The sequence below is a fragment of the Geotrypetes seraphini genome, chromosome 10, assembly GCF_902459505.1.
Source record: "Geotrypetes seraphini chromosome 10, aGeoSer1.1, whole genome shotgun sequence".
NCBI lineage: Eukaryota > Metazoa > Chordata > Amphibia > Gymnophiona > Dermophiidae > Geotrypetes > Geotrypetes seraphini.
In genome coordinates, this window is record NC_047093.1 from 3,451,315 (window position 1) to 3,466,935 (window position 15,621).

Sequence of the window (15,621 nt, forward strand, 5' to 3'; positions counted from 1 at the left end):
GTCCTCGGGGGGGGGGGGGGGGGGGTCAGAGCCGGCCAAAAGTTATTCGCTCTGCCCCTAAAGAGGGAGAAGCCTGGACCGATTGCTGCTTGAACTGCATTGGCCTAGGGTTCCACTAGAAGCCACCCACAGAACCCGTCCCACCAACACAGGCCACAAAGAGCCTTCCCCCCCCCCCCCCGAGGCCTACGAGTCAGCTCTTCGGGTGAAGCGCCGGGCGGCCCTGAAAAGGGCCTTTGGGGGGGTGCGGGCCTTCGGGGGGCCGCTAGTACTCCTGCGAGGGCTGCGCGCTCTTCTTGGGCGCCGCCGAGCCCGTCTTCTTGGGCAGCAGCACGGCCTGGATGTTGGGCAGGACCCCGCCTTGCGCGATGGTGACGCCGCCCAGCAGCTTGTTCAGCTCCTCGTCGTTGCGGACGGCCAGCTGCAGGTGGCGCGGGATGATGCGCGTCTTCTTGTTGTCCCGGGCCGCGTTGCCCGCCAGCTCCAGGATTTCGGCCGTCAGGTACTCGAGCACGGCGGCCAGGTAGACCGGGGCGCCGGCGCCCACCCGCTCCGCGTAGTTGCCCTTGCGCAAGAGGCGGTGCACGCGGCCGACGGGGAACTGCAGGCCGGCGCGGGACGAGCGCGACTTGGCTTTGGCGCGAGCCTTCCCGCCGCTCTTTCCTCTGCCCGACATGGCTGCCGACTGGCGCCTGGCCGCGCGGCGCTCACCCTTTCAACGGGCCCGAGCCTGCCGGGAACGGTAGTTCGCTGCGCCCAGCCGCCGCCCGCGCCGCCCTCTGCCGGGACCACAGCTCCCACACTGCCCCGCGCGCCCACTCGGCCGTTGCTCCGTTTGAACTGAATGGCGAAGGCGCCAATCCTCCCACGCAACCCCGCGCGCGTCCTCCTTTGCTTTATGCATTGCAGGATGTGTAAGAATTTAAATTTTATTTGAGGTTCGTAAATTTCCTAGAAGAACACGTTTATTTTTAAAAGGTTGGGACCCTTATATACAAAAATTATCCTCGAAAGCAAGAACTATGATTCTTAATACTTTATATTAAATTTAAGTAAATGTTCTTTGTTTTTGTCCTTTTTATATATTTGGTATTTCATGTCACCTTTCATTCTAGGGTAGGGGGGGAATAGGAAAGATGATTTTAATATATGTTAAATTACTTGAACTGTATTTCTGTTTAATTCATTTATTATAATGTTATATTTAAAAAACAATAAAGCAATTCTTTAAAATCTTATAAATGAAATAAATAGAATGAAGGGGGAAGGGGAGGGATCATGGGGGATATAGAAAACAATGGATTAGGTATATAGAAATATAGTTTGGAGGAATGATAAAAATATTATTAATTTAATATCTCTTTGTACCTTATTGTATATTTATTTGATTCCTTCAATAAAAATGTTATAAATTACATAAATAAAAACTATCTTCCTTCTTCCAAAGTATGCATTTTCAGATCTTCAAGTCTGCAGGACCCATTTTGTTTGTAGAGGCGCTGCTGCACAAAGCTGTCCTGATCTTTGGTTAAAGGCCATGGGTGAAGCCTTTTAACCAACACCATAGAGAGTAAGAAGGATGGGTGGGGGATAAGTAGGGGCAGGAGGTTTACATTTGTGCTGCGGGGGGGGGGGAAGAGCATAAGAATTGCTCTAGCGGGACAGACCAAAGGTCCATCAAGCCCAGTATCCTGTTTCCAACAGTGCCCAAACCAGGTCCCAAGTACCCTGAGGGGTTTGCCTGCCACATGAGTAGGATTACCAGATTTTCCAGAATGAAAATCCAAGCCTACTGCCCCATCCCCAGGCCCACTCAGTTCTGCCTGAATCACACCCCATTCCGCCCCTCAACCTGTTTGCTTGTCAGGAGGGCATCTACACATATGCTAGTGTGACACGATGGCATCGCATGACTTCACTGCGTTGCATCCACGTATGTGCAGATGCCATCCCAACGTTGTTGGAAACTTTTCAAAACCTGGAAGCACCATCCGGACCCCCCAGACATGTCCTTGAAAAGGAGGACATGTCTGGGGAAATCCGGACGTCGTAACCATACCCAGGAGTGAAGGGAGGGGATGCACCTGTACTCTTGAGGGCAGAGGCATTAGTGCACTTGTGACCTTAGAAGGGCCTTTAAAGAGGTGGGATACCACTGCTGAGTTTAAGTGGTTGACAGAGATGTGGGTTTTGGTTAGCTTAGCAGGGTTTAAAAAAAGGTATGGATAAATTCTAAAACAAAAGTCAATAAGCCATTATTAAGATGAACTTGGGGAAATCCACTGTTTATTCCTAGGATAAGCAGCATAAAATCTGTTTTACTCCTTGGGTTCTTGCTTTGTACTTGTGACCTGGGATGGCCAACTCTTATGTTCTAATATTTGGTAAATTTGTCTTTTTAAAAGGTAAAAACAATTTTTGCTTTGCTAGATGACTGCAGCACCATTCAAGTGAGAACATCCCTGCTGTGGTTCAGTGTTTCCATTTCATGGAGCTGGAGGAATAGGAGCCTAACAACTACTCCTTGTAAGCAGGTTTTAAACCCTGGTTCTCAGCTCAGTGCAGGCTATTCCTACATTTCCATCTGATCTCGTGCTGTAAAAGCTGCTTGGTTTCTCTTAAGGACCTGCTCTCCTGCATGTACCTACATGCGCTCTTTGCTTTTGTGACCCCTCAGTCCTGTTTATTATCCCAGGACAAGCAGGCAGCATATTCTCAACATGTGGGTGACATCACCAACGGAGCCCCGCAGTGGACAGCCTCACAAGCAGATTTGCTTGAAGATCTTTTAAGAGCTGACTGCACCGCGCATGCGCGAATGCCTTCCCGACCGAGTTAGGGCGCGCGTCTCCTGTGAGGTACCTCAGTTCAACGTTTTCCGCGGAGCTGAGAAGTCTTGTTCACTGCAGCTCTTCGTTGCCTTCTCGCACTGCAGCTTTGTTATTTTCTTTCAGTCGCTGTGCCCACGCATCTTCTATCTTTTTTCTTTAAAAAAAAAAAATTTTTTTATTTTGCCTTTTTTCGGCCGGCGGCCTTTGGGCCAAGGCCAGACCACTGAACCTCGTTCCTTTGCCAGTCTCTCTCTTTTCTATATCCCGGCCTCTTACCAGGTTCAAAAGGTATAGCCAGTGCGGCAGGGTTATTTCATTCACCGACCCTCATCGTTGGTGTATTGTTTGCCTGGGTCCCGAACATTGTCCCGACACTTGTTCGCGCTGTGCTACCCTTCAACCTCGAGCCCTTATCAGACGCTCTGCTAAAATTCTTCAACTTTTTGGCAACTATGGATCTTGACCTCGGCTTCGGGAACGGTCTCGACTTCCAAGACCTCGACACCCGTGGTTGCCTCCACCAAGGCCTCGACAACTTCGGCCTCGACTGCAGTCCCTTCTAAGTCTTCATCTGTGGACAAGTCTCCTGTTTCTCCTTCAGGTACCCTTCCTAAGAAGCCTCCAGAGTCTCAGGCATCCCAGGGCGTGCCTACGGTCCTGCCAGCCTCTACGAGACCTCCAGCTAAGCATGCCTCCAAACATAGGGAATACTCATCCTCGAGGTCGCCCTCTTTGGAGCGCACTGCTGCACCTTCGAGACCTGATCCTTTCATCTTGGTGCCTATGTTTGAGGACATGTTGAAAGCCATTTTGACCACTCAGATTTCCTCAGTCATGGCTCAACTTGTCCTGGCCTCGACCCTGCTTCATATGAGCCAGCCTGAGCCTCCTGTCAAAGCACCTCGAAGCAAGCCTCGAAAGTCTCGTCGCTTATCATCCAGTGACTCTTCCCCTCCTCCTGGGGCAGTGTCTCCTGAACCTCGATCGAGGCATCACTCGAGGCATCTTGCTTCCAAGGGGAGTCAGGAGTCTTCTCTCAAGCAAAAGGGCTCTCCTCCTCCCAGTACTGAGTCTTCTATGCCTCGTTTATCGAGGGCCGTCAAGGCTCCTTAAAAAACTAAACATAAGTCTTGGTCTCGCAAAACTTCTACACCTGCTGCTTCGCCTTGAAGTCCGTCTAGGTCAAAGACTCCTCCATCGAGACCGCCTCCGAGGGAGCTTTCTCCTCCTGCCTCGACCCACTCTGTTCCTTGGACCCCGGGGACTTCACCATCAAGGCTTCTCAAGTGCAAACACTCTCTGACTCCTATCACAAGTAGTGGAGCTTCCTCGGTGACCATGGTGCTGGACTCTGAGCCTCCTTCTCAATATTCCAGAGAGGCTTCTCCATCCTATTCTGCGGCTCCTAGGTCTCGCTCTCCTGAGGAACCATCTACCTCCAAGTCTGCCTCATTTGCGAGATTTGTCTTTGACTTGGGAAAGCTCTTCAGCTGGATCTCCACTCTGACTCTAAGTACACTCCTGAGTACTTGGCCGACATGGAGTTGCCTCCACCCAAGGAGACCTTGAGGCTTCCCATGATTCCTGTCTTAAAACAAACTTTCCTTAGGAATATGGAAACTCCTTACTGTATTACGGCCATACCTTCTAAACTGGAATCCAGGTATCGCACCATCCCTTGTAAGGGGTTTCAGAAATCCCAATTATCTCACCAGTCCTTAGTTGTGGATTCTTCATTAAAGAAAGCTCAACCATCTAAGATCTATGCTGCGGTCCCTCCAGGCAGGGAGGGCTGTACCATGGACAAGTTGGACCAATAGAATTCTCAACTACAATTACATTTTCACTGCTTATTTTAATCATTTCCTCAAAATAATGCCTGTTTTTCCCAGCTCTTGAGGAGCAGTGTCTTCCTGAGTTCAAACAGATTATTCGTACTCTGTCAGAACTTCGACTCTTCATGCTTCAAGCCACGTACGATGCCTTTGAGCTCTCATCCAGAGTTTCTGCCTTTGCGGTGGCTATGCGTCGCCACACTTGGCTCCACATTGTGGACATGGACCCTAATTTACAGGATCGTCTAGCAAACTTGCCTTCCCAAGGGACTGAACTTTTTGATGATTCCATCGAGGCTGCTACAAAGCGTCTCTCTGATCATGAGCGCTCTTTTGCCTCCTTGATTCGGCCGAAGCCTGGCCTTACAAGCCTCCACCACGTCGTTATCCTCAAAAAACGACGCCAGCTTTCTCCAGGCCCCCGCCTAGATGTCCGCCACAGCAGCAAAGACAGCAGAAACCTCAGACTCCTGCTGCGGCTAAACCAGCTCAATCTTTTTGACATTCTCAGTCTGAGCATACAACCTCCCTTCATCAGACTTCTCTTATGTCCATTGGAGGTCGATTTCTCCATTTTTATCACTAGTAGTAGCTGATCACCTCAGATCTCTGGGTTTTCAACATCCTTTGGGAGGGATACTCACTTCACTTTCTTCAAATACCTCTAGATCTCCCTCCAAGAGAGTTTCCTTCCAGTTCGTCGCAACTTCCCCTTCTCCTTCAGGAAACTCAGGCTCTTCTTCGCCTTTGAGCGGTCGAGGAGGTTCCCTTGAACCAACGGGACATGGGGTTTTATTCCTGTTATTTTCTAGTCCCAAAGAAGACGGGGGGGGATTTGCGACCCATTCTGGACCTCGAAGCCCTCAACAAATTTCTAGTCGAAGAGAAGTTTTGGATGCTTTATTTACCAACTTTGTATCTCCTGATGGATCAGGGCGATTGGTTATGCTCTCTGGATCTCAAAGAGGCTTACACTCATATCCCAGTCCATCCAGCCTCTCGCAGATACTTATGATTTTGGGTGGGGAATCTTCATCTACAATTCAGAGTTCTTCCTTTCAGACTCACCTCATCTCCCAGAGTTTTCATGAAGTGTCTGGTGGTGGTAGCTGCAGCCCTCCGTACCCAGGGTTTTCAAGTTTTTCCATACCTGGACGACTGCCTCATCAAAGCTCCCTCTCAACAAGGGGTTACTGCAGCGACCCGACAGACTAAATGTTCCTCCAATGTCTGGGGTTTGAACTCAATTTTCCAAAATCCCAGGTGCACCCCTCTCAAACTCTTCAGTTCATTGGGGCCATTCTGGACACTGTCCGGCTCACACCGTTCCTCCCTCAACCACGCCAAGATGCTCTCATTCGCCTTTGCCATCAAATGTCTCCTCTCGCATCAATTTCAGCGAAACAAATGATGATTATACTCGGTCACATGGCCTCTACAGTTCACATGACTCCTTTTGCCAGACTTCACCTTCGCATACCTCAGTGGACCCTGGCATCTCAGTGGCAGCAAGCTACTGACTCACTCTCTCAACACATTACAGTAACTCCTTTGTTGAGACAATCTCTCCACTGATAGATGCTCTCTTCCAATCTTTCCAGAAGTTTGCTTTTCCACTCTCTTCCTCATCAGAAGGTTCTCACAACAGACTCGTCAACCTACGCAAGGGGAGCCCATCTCGACGGTCTCCATACCCAAGGTCAGTGGTCTCCTGCAGACTGCCTTTGTCACATCAATCTGTTGAAACTCAGAGCGATTTTCAATGCTCTCAAAGCTTTTCAACACTTTCACGGAAAGGTAGTCCTTGTCCGGACGGACAACCAAGTCGCCATGTACTATGTCAACAAACAGGGAGGTAGGGGATCTCATTCCCTTTGTCAAAAAGCTCTGAAGCTGTGGGATTGGGCAGTCCATCACAACATCTACATTCAAGGTCAGCACAATTGTCTGGCGGACAAATTGAGTCGTCTTCTGCAACCACACGAATGGACACTCAATTCCTCGCCTCTAAGTCAAGTGTTTGCTCGATGGGGGACTCCTCAAATAGACCTCTTTGCCTCTCCCCTCAACAACAAGCTGCCTCAATTCTGCTCCCGCTTATACTCTCCCCAGCGTCTCGAGGCAGATGCTTTCCTCCTGAATTGGACGGGTCAGTTTCTCTATGCCTTCCCTCCATTCCCTCTGATTCTCAAGACTCTTGTCAAACTCAAGACAGAACATGCCACCATGATTCTGATAGCTCCTCGGTGGCCCAGACAACCGTGGTACTCCCTTCTACTTCAACTCAGCACCAGGGAGCCTCTGCTTCTAACAGTTTTTCCCTTTCTACTTACTCAGAGTCAAGGGTCCTTGCTACATCCCAACCTGCAGTCTCTACACTTAACAGCTTGGTACCTTTCAACCTAACAGACTGTCTACAGTTCTCTCAGTCTGTACAGGATATTTTGGTAGCTTCCAGAAAGCCATCCACTAGGCAGTGTTAAGGCCAGAAATGGACTAGATTTTCTGCTTGGTGTTCCACTCGCCATATGGAGCCAATGTATACCTCCTTAGCTTCTGTTTTGGATTATTTACTTCACTTATCACAATCTGGACTCCAGTCTACATCTATCCGAGTCCATCTCAGTGCGATTGCTGCTTTTCATCAGCCCCTTGATGGGAAACCCCTGTCTGTACATCCTGTGGTTTCCCGCTTCATGAAATGACTTTTTAATGTAAATCCACCGCTCAAACCACCTCCAGTGGTCTGGGATCTCAATGTTGTCTTGGCTCATTTGATGAAGCCTCCATTTGAACCAATTGATACGGCTCATCTCAAGTACCTTACTTGGAAAGTAGTTTTCCTCATTGCCCTCACATCTGCTCAAAGAGTCAGTGAGTTACAAGCTTTGGTTGCGGATCCACCTTTCACAGTTTTCCACCATGGCAAAGTGGTCTTCTGTACTCATCCCAAATTCTTGCCTAAAGTTGTGTCAGAATTTCACATTAATCAATCTATTGTTCTTCCAGTATTTTTTCCAAAGCCCCATTCTCATCCTGGAGAAGTGGCGCTCCATACTTTAGACTGTAAGCGTGCCTTGGCTTTCTACTTGCAACGCACTCAACCTCACAGAACAGCCCCACAACTTTTCATCTCCTTCGATCCAAATAAATTGGGGCATCCTGTCTCGAAGCAAACCATCTCCAACTGGATGGCTGCTTCTCTTTCTGCTATGCTCAGGCTGATCTCCCTCTGCAGGGTCGAGTCACGGGCCACAGAGTTCAAGAAATGGCGGCATCTGTAGCTTTCCTCACATCAACTCCTATTGAGGAAATCTGCAAGGCTGCCACTTGGTCCTCAGTTCATACATTCACCACTCATTACTGTCTGGATACTTTCACTAGAAGGGATAGCCATTTTGGCCAATCTGTTTTGCAAAATCTCTTTTCTTAACTTGCCAACAGCTTGGAGGTCACCCACTGTTGAGAATATGCTGCCTGCTTGTCCTGGGATAAAGCACAATTACTTACCGTAACTGTTGTTATCCAGGGACAGCAGGCAGATATTCTTACAACCCACCCTCCTCCCCTGGTTGGCTTCTTAGCTAGGTATCTGAACTGATGTACCTCACAGGAGACACGCGCCCTAGCTCAGGCGGAAAGGCACTCACACATGCGCAGTGCAGCATTCGGAAACTCTTACAAAGATCTTCAAGCAAGTCTGCTTTCGAGGCTGACTGCTGCGGGGCTCCGTCAGTGATGTCACCCACTGTTGAGAATATCTGCCTGCTGTCCCTGGCTAACACCTGTTAAGGTAAGTAACTGCTTTATGTGGGATCCCTCGACAGAGCACAATTGAGCAGGCATATGGGGGCCCGGCAGCGGGAGTTTTTTGCCCGAGAGGAGGGGGTATCTCTTTCTGTATCCAGCATCCATGCAAGATTTACAACCAGCTAAAGACTATCAGTTGGTTAGGAGTAAATGGGAGTTGGAATTGCAGATTAATTTGAGACAATGGGATGTTGGCCGCACTTTGAGTGTGACGCCTGGGGTGCCCCCCTGTACGTGGTTGCGGGAAACGTATTACAGGGTGGCCATGAGTTGATTTGAAGGGGGGGTATGTTCTTGTACCCATCTCTAATATTTCCTTGTATTGTGTTGGATATAAGAACATAAGCAGTGCCTCCGCCGGGTCAGACCATAGGTCCATCCTGCCCAGCAGTCCGCTCCCGCGGCGGCCCAAACAGGTCACGACCTGTCTTAATCACCAGAAGGGGCCCCCTTGCCACTTTGGTTTCCCATTGAAGTCCTATCTTCCCATCGAAGTCCTAACCCTCCGGTCTTGCATATGCAAGACCTGGTTAGGTTTCTATACTATTTTTTATTACCTGGTTAGCTTTCTATACCTGTGTTACATCCCAGCACCTCTCTCAGTATCCCACGATCCCTTTATCCCTCAGGAATCCGTCCAATCCCTGTTTGAATCCTTGTACCGTACTCTGCCTGATCACTTCCTCCGGTATGAAGCATCATTGTTTGTATTTTGCATATTTGTGTTCCGTTGTTTTATTTGCTCTCTTGATTGCATCAATAAAAATTGTTTGAACCTAAATAAATACATACACTGCAATCAAAATGTACCAAGGTGAATAAATGTCCTCAAGTGATACAGCATGTGTTGTAATTGAAACTGTTTTTTTTATACATGGTGGTTTAAAATAGTTTTAGACCTGTATGGCATGAACATTAAAACATCTACATAATGATTATCCAAATAATCTGGAACATGTATAAAACCCATTGTGCACATGATTATTTAAACAAGTGAGCTACATGCTATTACAATAAAAATAGGGCAGTCAACAATTCCAAAAACTTGCACCACATATTAATGTAGAACAAAATGTGCCTAATGTGATGCTATTAACATACCTTTGGTGTTAGTCTCTTTTTCTTTTGCAGAATGGAGTTTTAACAAATGGTATGACTGGAGAGACATAAATGTGACCATGTATCCAAACAGTGGAAGCAATATGTACTCTCACCTAGTGCATTACGGTACTAGCTAATCCCACCACAATGTCCATCTGTTGTGTATGCAATCGCGCATAGAGTGACACCTTGGTGTCCATAATAAACTACTGCCAAAGCTGAGTGATGCTCAGATTGCTACGTGTCTTTACTGAAAATCCACCTGATATCGGGAAGCACGCTTAAAGTTAAGTAGCGTATCGGCTCTGAAACTATAAAACAAATGTCAAAATGCATGCGGTTATAGCTACCAACTTAAAATATTTTTTAAAGTGCCATGACATCTCACCAAACTCAATGCAGACATGATAAGTGCCCCAGAATTACCACTTGGTGTCATATAAAAGAACTAAACTACAGAATTCAGGTCATGGCTGCCAACTTAAAGTTTTTAAGGTACCGTGACAACTTGCCAAGCTGAATGTGGACATGCTGCATGCTACATAACTACCACTTATTTAATGACATGTGAAAGAACTAACCTACAAAATTCAAATTAAGGTACCAAGGTGGCTCAACAAATATATCACAAATGACAAACTAGTAGAAGAAACTGCAGTGTGCTGGTGTGAACTGCTACAATGAAAAACGGGGATACCTCTTACCTAGTGTTCCAAAGAAACAAAATCCGAAGATGGACAATATATAGCTTATCAAATGTGCCGCAGTGTGGTGCTATTTTTGCAAAATGCATGAACAGAAAAATAACCAGATGCGCTTACCGATCTGCACCACTACTCCAAAAGGAATAAAAATGAAAGTAAAAACAATGGCGTTGACACTGCCACTTGCTTTTAACATGTGAGGTGCATGTGTGTGCGGCATTAGTCACTTAAGTATTATAAAATTTGCCGTGAGCTAACTATGTCATGATGTATACTATTTAAAAAGCATATATGCTAAATGATAAAACCAGCTCATCTTGGGAAAGCAGACTGATCCGTATTGTAAGACTAGACTTTTAAAACTCTGCATGTCTCTAATTAAAAAAAAACGGCAATCAATTATAGGAATGTATCCACGTCTATGAATATATTTATGATGCAAGTGTGGAACCTAAAAAATATTCTGTTATATGGCAAAATCTTAGAACATGTGACTGATAACTGTAAGTAATAAACCGATGGGATATATGTTAGGTACTAATCCAAGGTACCACTTCCAATAAAGGTTTGTCTACAAAAAAGCTCTTAAATCGAGTTCAGCATTTAGACCCTTGGGTGTCACCGTGTCAAAGTTATGTATGAGGCGCTGTTCTTCCTTTAGCAATAATAATAATAATTTTATTTCTTACATACCGCTATACCATAAGTTCAAAGCGGTTTACAAGAAGAATCGTGCAGTGAGAGAATGCAGTGATTACAGCAAGAGACATGTTTACAACAAGATACATATGTTTGGAACAGGCTACATAAGATTAGGGCTGCTTGCAAGAAGATACATGCAATGAAAAAACAGGATGTTTGCAACATGAAGCAAATGTTTTAGATCAGGTTACAGTACGAAATGGTTTACAACAAGGTACAGGAGATTAAAGCTGTTTACAGGAAGATATTTGCAATGTGAATAAGAGAGGATTACAGCAATATACGTTGAAAGAGGAAAGGTAAAGGGAGAGAAAGGGCTTTCGGGGAGGTAAAATTGGCAGAGGGGAAGAGCTCAGGTTGCGTTAAAGAGACGGGTCTTTAGTGATTTTCTGAAGTCAGCGCATGATGTGGCCTTGAGTATTGGTTTTGCTAGTCATGTGTTCAGTTTAGATGCCTGGAATGATAGCATTCTGTCTAGGTACTTCTTGTAGTGACATGATTTCAGAGATGGGTAATTAAAGAGGATTGCTCTGCGAGAGGTCTTATTCGGGCAGTTGGTGAAGAATTGGGAGGCGAGGTAAGTTGGTAGCATCCCGAAGACCGCTTTGTAGCTGATGCAGGCAAACTTGAAGAGTATTCTGGATTCTACCGGCAACCAGTGGAGTATTTGGAAGTAAGGGGTGATATGTTCCCCTTTTTTTAATCCGAAGATGAGTCGGACTGCAGTGTTTTGGATTAATCTTAGCTTGTGAAGTGTCTTTTTATAAGCTCCCAGATATATGATGTTGCAGTAGTCCAGTGTACTCAAGATGGAAGCTTGTACGAGTAGTTGAAAGGATGATTAATCGAAGAATTTTTTCACAGTGCGGAGCTTCCATAGCGTTGAAATACTTTTTTTGAACATTGGATCTGTATGCTTTTCTAGGGTTAGATGTCTGTCAAGGGTAACTCCTAGTATTTTTATAGATTGTGCGATTTCGTAATCTCTGCCATTCACGTGAATCTTGTTGTCTTTTATCTATTCATTGGGAGAAGCCAGGAAAAATTTAGTTTTTTCTGTGTTCAGTTTGAGTTTGAAGGCCTTCATCCAAAGTTCTATTTGGTTTAGGGTATTGAATAGGAGATTAATGAAATTCGGTGACAGATCGGATAGTGGTAGCACAACAGTTATATCGTCAGCGTACACATGGAAGTTGAGATTTAAGCTCTGTAGCAGGTGTCCCAATGAGATGAGGTAGATGTTGAAGAGGGTCGGTGACAACGGGGAGCCCTGGGGTAGTCCGCAGTTGTTATTCCAGCTGATTTTAAGAGAAAATGGGATACTCACGTGGGATCTTTAAGGGAGTAAATTCAGGGGAGGGGATACTTGGAATGGGCAGACTTGGTGGGCTATAGCCCTTTTCTGCTGCTTTTTTCTATGTTTCTACTTGATGAACGTTTGCCAGTCAGTCTCCTTGATGTTTGACCAACTCATGTCGGCTTTTGAAAAGTCAGGGTCCTGGGGGATGGTGTAGTTCCAGTGGGAGTCTTGGGTGCTGTCAAGGTCTCCACCTAGTTTTCATGATTTTCAGAATAAAAAATTGAATGTCTTCAGTGCTATGATTCTTTTCTTGGAGCTCTTTGAATATTCCTGCTTACACAACTTCTGTGCTTTATTATCCTCCTTCGTCTTTCCAATATACCATAAATCGCATGAACATATAATGGAGGTATGGTGTAGTGGTTAAAGCTACAGCCTCAGCACCCTGAGGTTGTGGGTTCAAACCCATACTGCTTCTTGTGACCCTGGGCAAATCACTTAATCCCCCAATGCCCCAGGTACATTAGATAGATTGTGAGCGCACTGGGACAGCCAGGGAAAAATGCTTGAGTACCTGAATAAATTAATGTAAATGGTATAGAAAATTGAATAAATAAATAAGAGAGCTTGTGTTGCAGTCACTATAATCTCTTAATTGGATGTCGAGACCCATCACTGGATGTTTAAAACTTGTAATTGTCATGCTGTGTTTACAAACTGAACATTTTCCATAGGGGATATGTCCTCCCTGATTGCGCTTGGCTGTACAGACATCTTCCTTATGACGTATCTCACACACCATTTGTTCTGCCACTTATTTCTGTCAAATGGGATGATCAGTGACACTCAGAAAAGCACACAGACAATATAAAGCATAAACAATCACACTTTATTATACATATATATATATATATATATATATATAAGAATAAAATAGCATCACCGTATCTCAGGCAAACACTCTACCTTCACAATTGGGAACCCCTCAATAGATAGGCGAGTAGACACGGGAGACTGCCCCTTGAGACATCTTGGATCCTGTTCCTGGAGACGTCTTGGGTTCCAAGGTTAGAGGCAAGTCCCGTCTTTTATATTGGGTGAAAAGCTGCTTGCCTCTTAGTAAGACAGCTGGTACTGGTCCTTTGTTATTTGTTTTGACAACACCTAGGTCAAGGAGGTCAAGATGGCAGATACTTGTTTGTTTCCCTGTCCTTTTGATGTTACCCAGGAGGTGTTTGCAGAGACTGGTTTTCCCATCTGGCTTTACTGATGTTATTTGAGAGACACGCAGGAAAAAGGAAGTCAGGATGCCAGAGAAGCAGACTTTGATGTTATCAAGGAGGTGTTAAAGAAATCAGCTTCCCATCCTTTTGATGCGGTTTGGGCAACTCCCAGGTCAAAAAAGGTCAAGATAGCAGATATTTGTTGTGGAAACCTTCTGGTTTTACTGTCCTTTGAAGATCAAGGAGGTCAGGATGTCAGCTAAGCAAGCTTATTGCAGAAACCATCTGATTTTACTGTCCTTTGGAGATTGAGGAGGTCAGGATGTCAGATAAACAGACTTTCAGATAAGCAGACTTGAGGATACATGTCAGTAATATGCTGAACATGTCAGTAATATGCTGAATGAAAAAATGGTGGCTATGCTACCAACTGGAACCTTCAATATGTTATATGGCAAAAAAATTGTTCCAGGAAATATTAATCTCCAAACTTCATAAGGAGAACATAAGATACACGATCCTCAGAGGGTGAAATTACCCACAGGTTCCAGTGAGAAAAGCTCACTAAACCACGATCTTCACTGGATCACACCCGTATCTTCTTTTATCTTTTTTAGTTTTTTTGTACTTTTTACCAAATATATGCTGATATTTGGTAATATGCTGAGGCATAACACCATTTTAGTAGCCTTCCTCCATTTATATCTTTTTGAAGGTCGGCCTCCAAAATTCTACACAATATTCTAAATGAGGTCTCACCAGAGTCTTCTACAGGGGCTTCAATACCTTAACATAGTAGATGACGGCAGATAAAGACCCGAATGGTCCATCCAGTCTGCCCAATCTGATTCAATTTAAATTTTTTTTTTTTTTTCTTCTTAGCTTTTTCTGGGCGAGAATCCAAAGCTTTACCCGGTACTGTGCTTGGGTTCCAACTGCCGAAATCTCTGTTAAGACTTACTCCAGCCCATCTACACCCTCCCAGCCATTGAAGCCCTCCCCTGCCCATCCTCCTCCAAACGGCCATGCACAGACACAAACCGTACAAGTCTGCCCAGTAACTGGCCTAGTTCAATCTTTAATATTATTTTCTGATTCTAAATCCTCTGTGTTCATCCCACGCTTCTTTGAACTCAGTCACAGTTTTATTCTCCACCACCTCTCTCGGAAGCGCATTCCAGGCATCCACCACCCTCTCCGTAAAGTAGAATTTCCTAACATTGCCCCTGAATCTACCACCCCTCAACCTCAAATTATGTCCTCTGGTTTTACCATTTTCCTTTCTCTGGAAAAGATTTTGTTCTACGTTAATACTCTTTAAGTATTTGAACGTCTGAATCATATCTCCCCTGTCTCTCCTTTCCTCTAGGGTATACATATTCAGGGCTTCCAGTCTCTCCTCATACGTCTTCTGGCGCAAGCCTCCTATCATTTTCGTCGCCCTCCTCTGGACCGCCTCAAGTCTTCTTACGTCTTTCGCCAGATACGGTCTCCAAAACTGAACACAATACTCCAAGTGGGGCCTCACCAATGACCTGTAAAGGGGCATCAACACCTTCTTCCTTCTACTGACTACGCCTCTCTTTATACAGCCCAGAATCCTTCTGGCAGCAGCCACTGCCTTGTCACACTGTTTTTTCGCCTTTAGATCTTCGGACACTATCACCCCAAGGTCCCTCTCCCCGTCCGTGCATATCAGCTTCTCTCCTCCCAGCATATACGGTTCCTTCCTATTATTAATCCCCAAATGCATTACTCTGCATTTCTTTGCATTGAATTTTATTTTTATTTTCCTACTGGCCCTATGCACCCTAGCATCTCTCTAGTTTTCACTGTCGCCTTTTCAAATCCTGCACCTCTTGTGCACAAACGTTTTTTGCAGCCCAAATGCATGACCTTGGATTTCTTAGCATTAAAGTTTAGCTGCCAAATTTCAGACCATTCTTAAGAACATAAGAAATGCCTCTGCTGGGTCAGACCCGAGGTCCATCGTGCCCAGCAGTCCGCTCACGCGGTGGCCCAACAGGTCAGGGACCTGTGCAGTAATCCTCTATACCCCTCTATCCCTTTTTCCAGCAGGAAATTGTCCAATCCTTTCTTCATGTTATTAACAGC

At 45.6% G+C, this 15,621-nt stretch overlaps 2 protein-coding genes across 2 annotated transcripts in view; one reads left to right on the forward strand and one right to left on the reverse strand.

Moving 5' to 3' along the window:
* Positions 1-15,621, forward strand: part of TMEM235 (transmembrane protein 235) — a 33,212-nt gene that overhangs the window by 114 nt on the left and 17,477 nt on the right. The window contains exon 2 of the mRNA XM_033962146.1: positions 2,431-2,526. The gene's annotated coding sequence lies outside the window, so the exon portion shown is untranslated. The remainder of the gene's footprint in view (positions 1-2,430; positions 2,527-15,621) is intronic.
* LOC117368460 (histone H2A-like) lies at positions 127-709 on the reverse strand. Its single transcript, XM_033962145.1, has one exon. It carries the CDS (start codon positions 674-676, stop codon positions 266-268), a length of 411 nt encoding a protein of 136 aa, XP_033818036.1. The 5' UTR covers positions 677-709; the 3' UTR covers positions 127-265.

Coding starts and splice junctions, on each gene's coding strand:
- LOC117368460 (XM_033962145.1), bottom strand. CDS start 676: ATGTCGGGCAGAGGAAAGAGCGGCGGGAAGGCTCGCGCCAAAGCCAAG.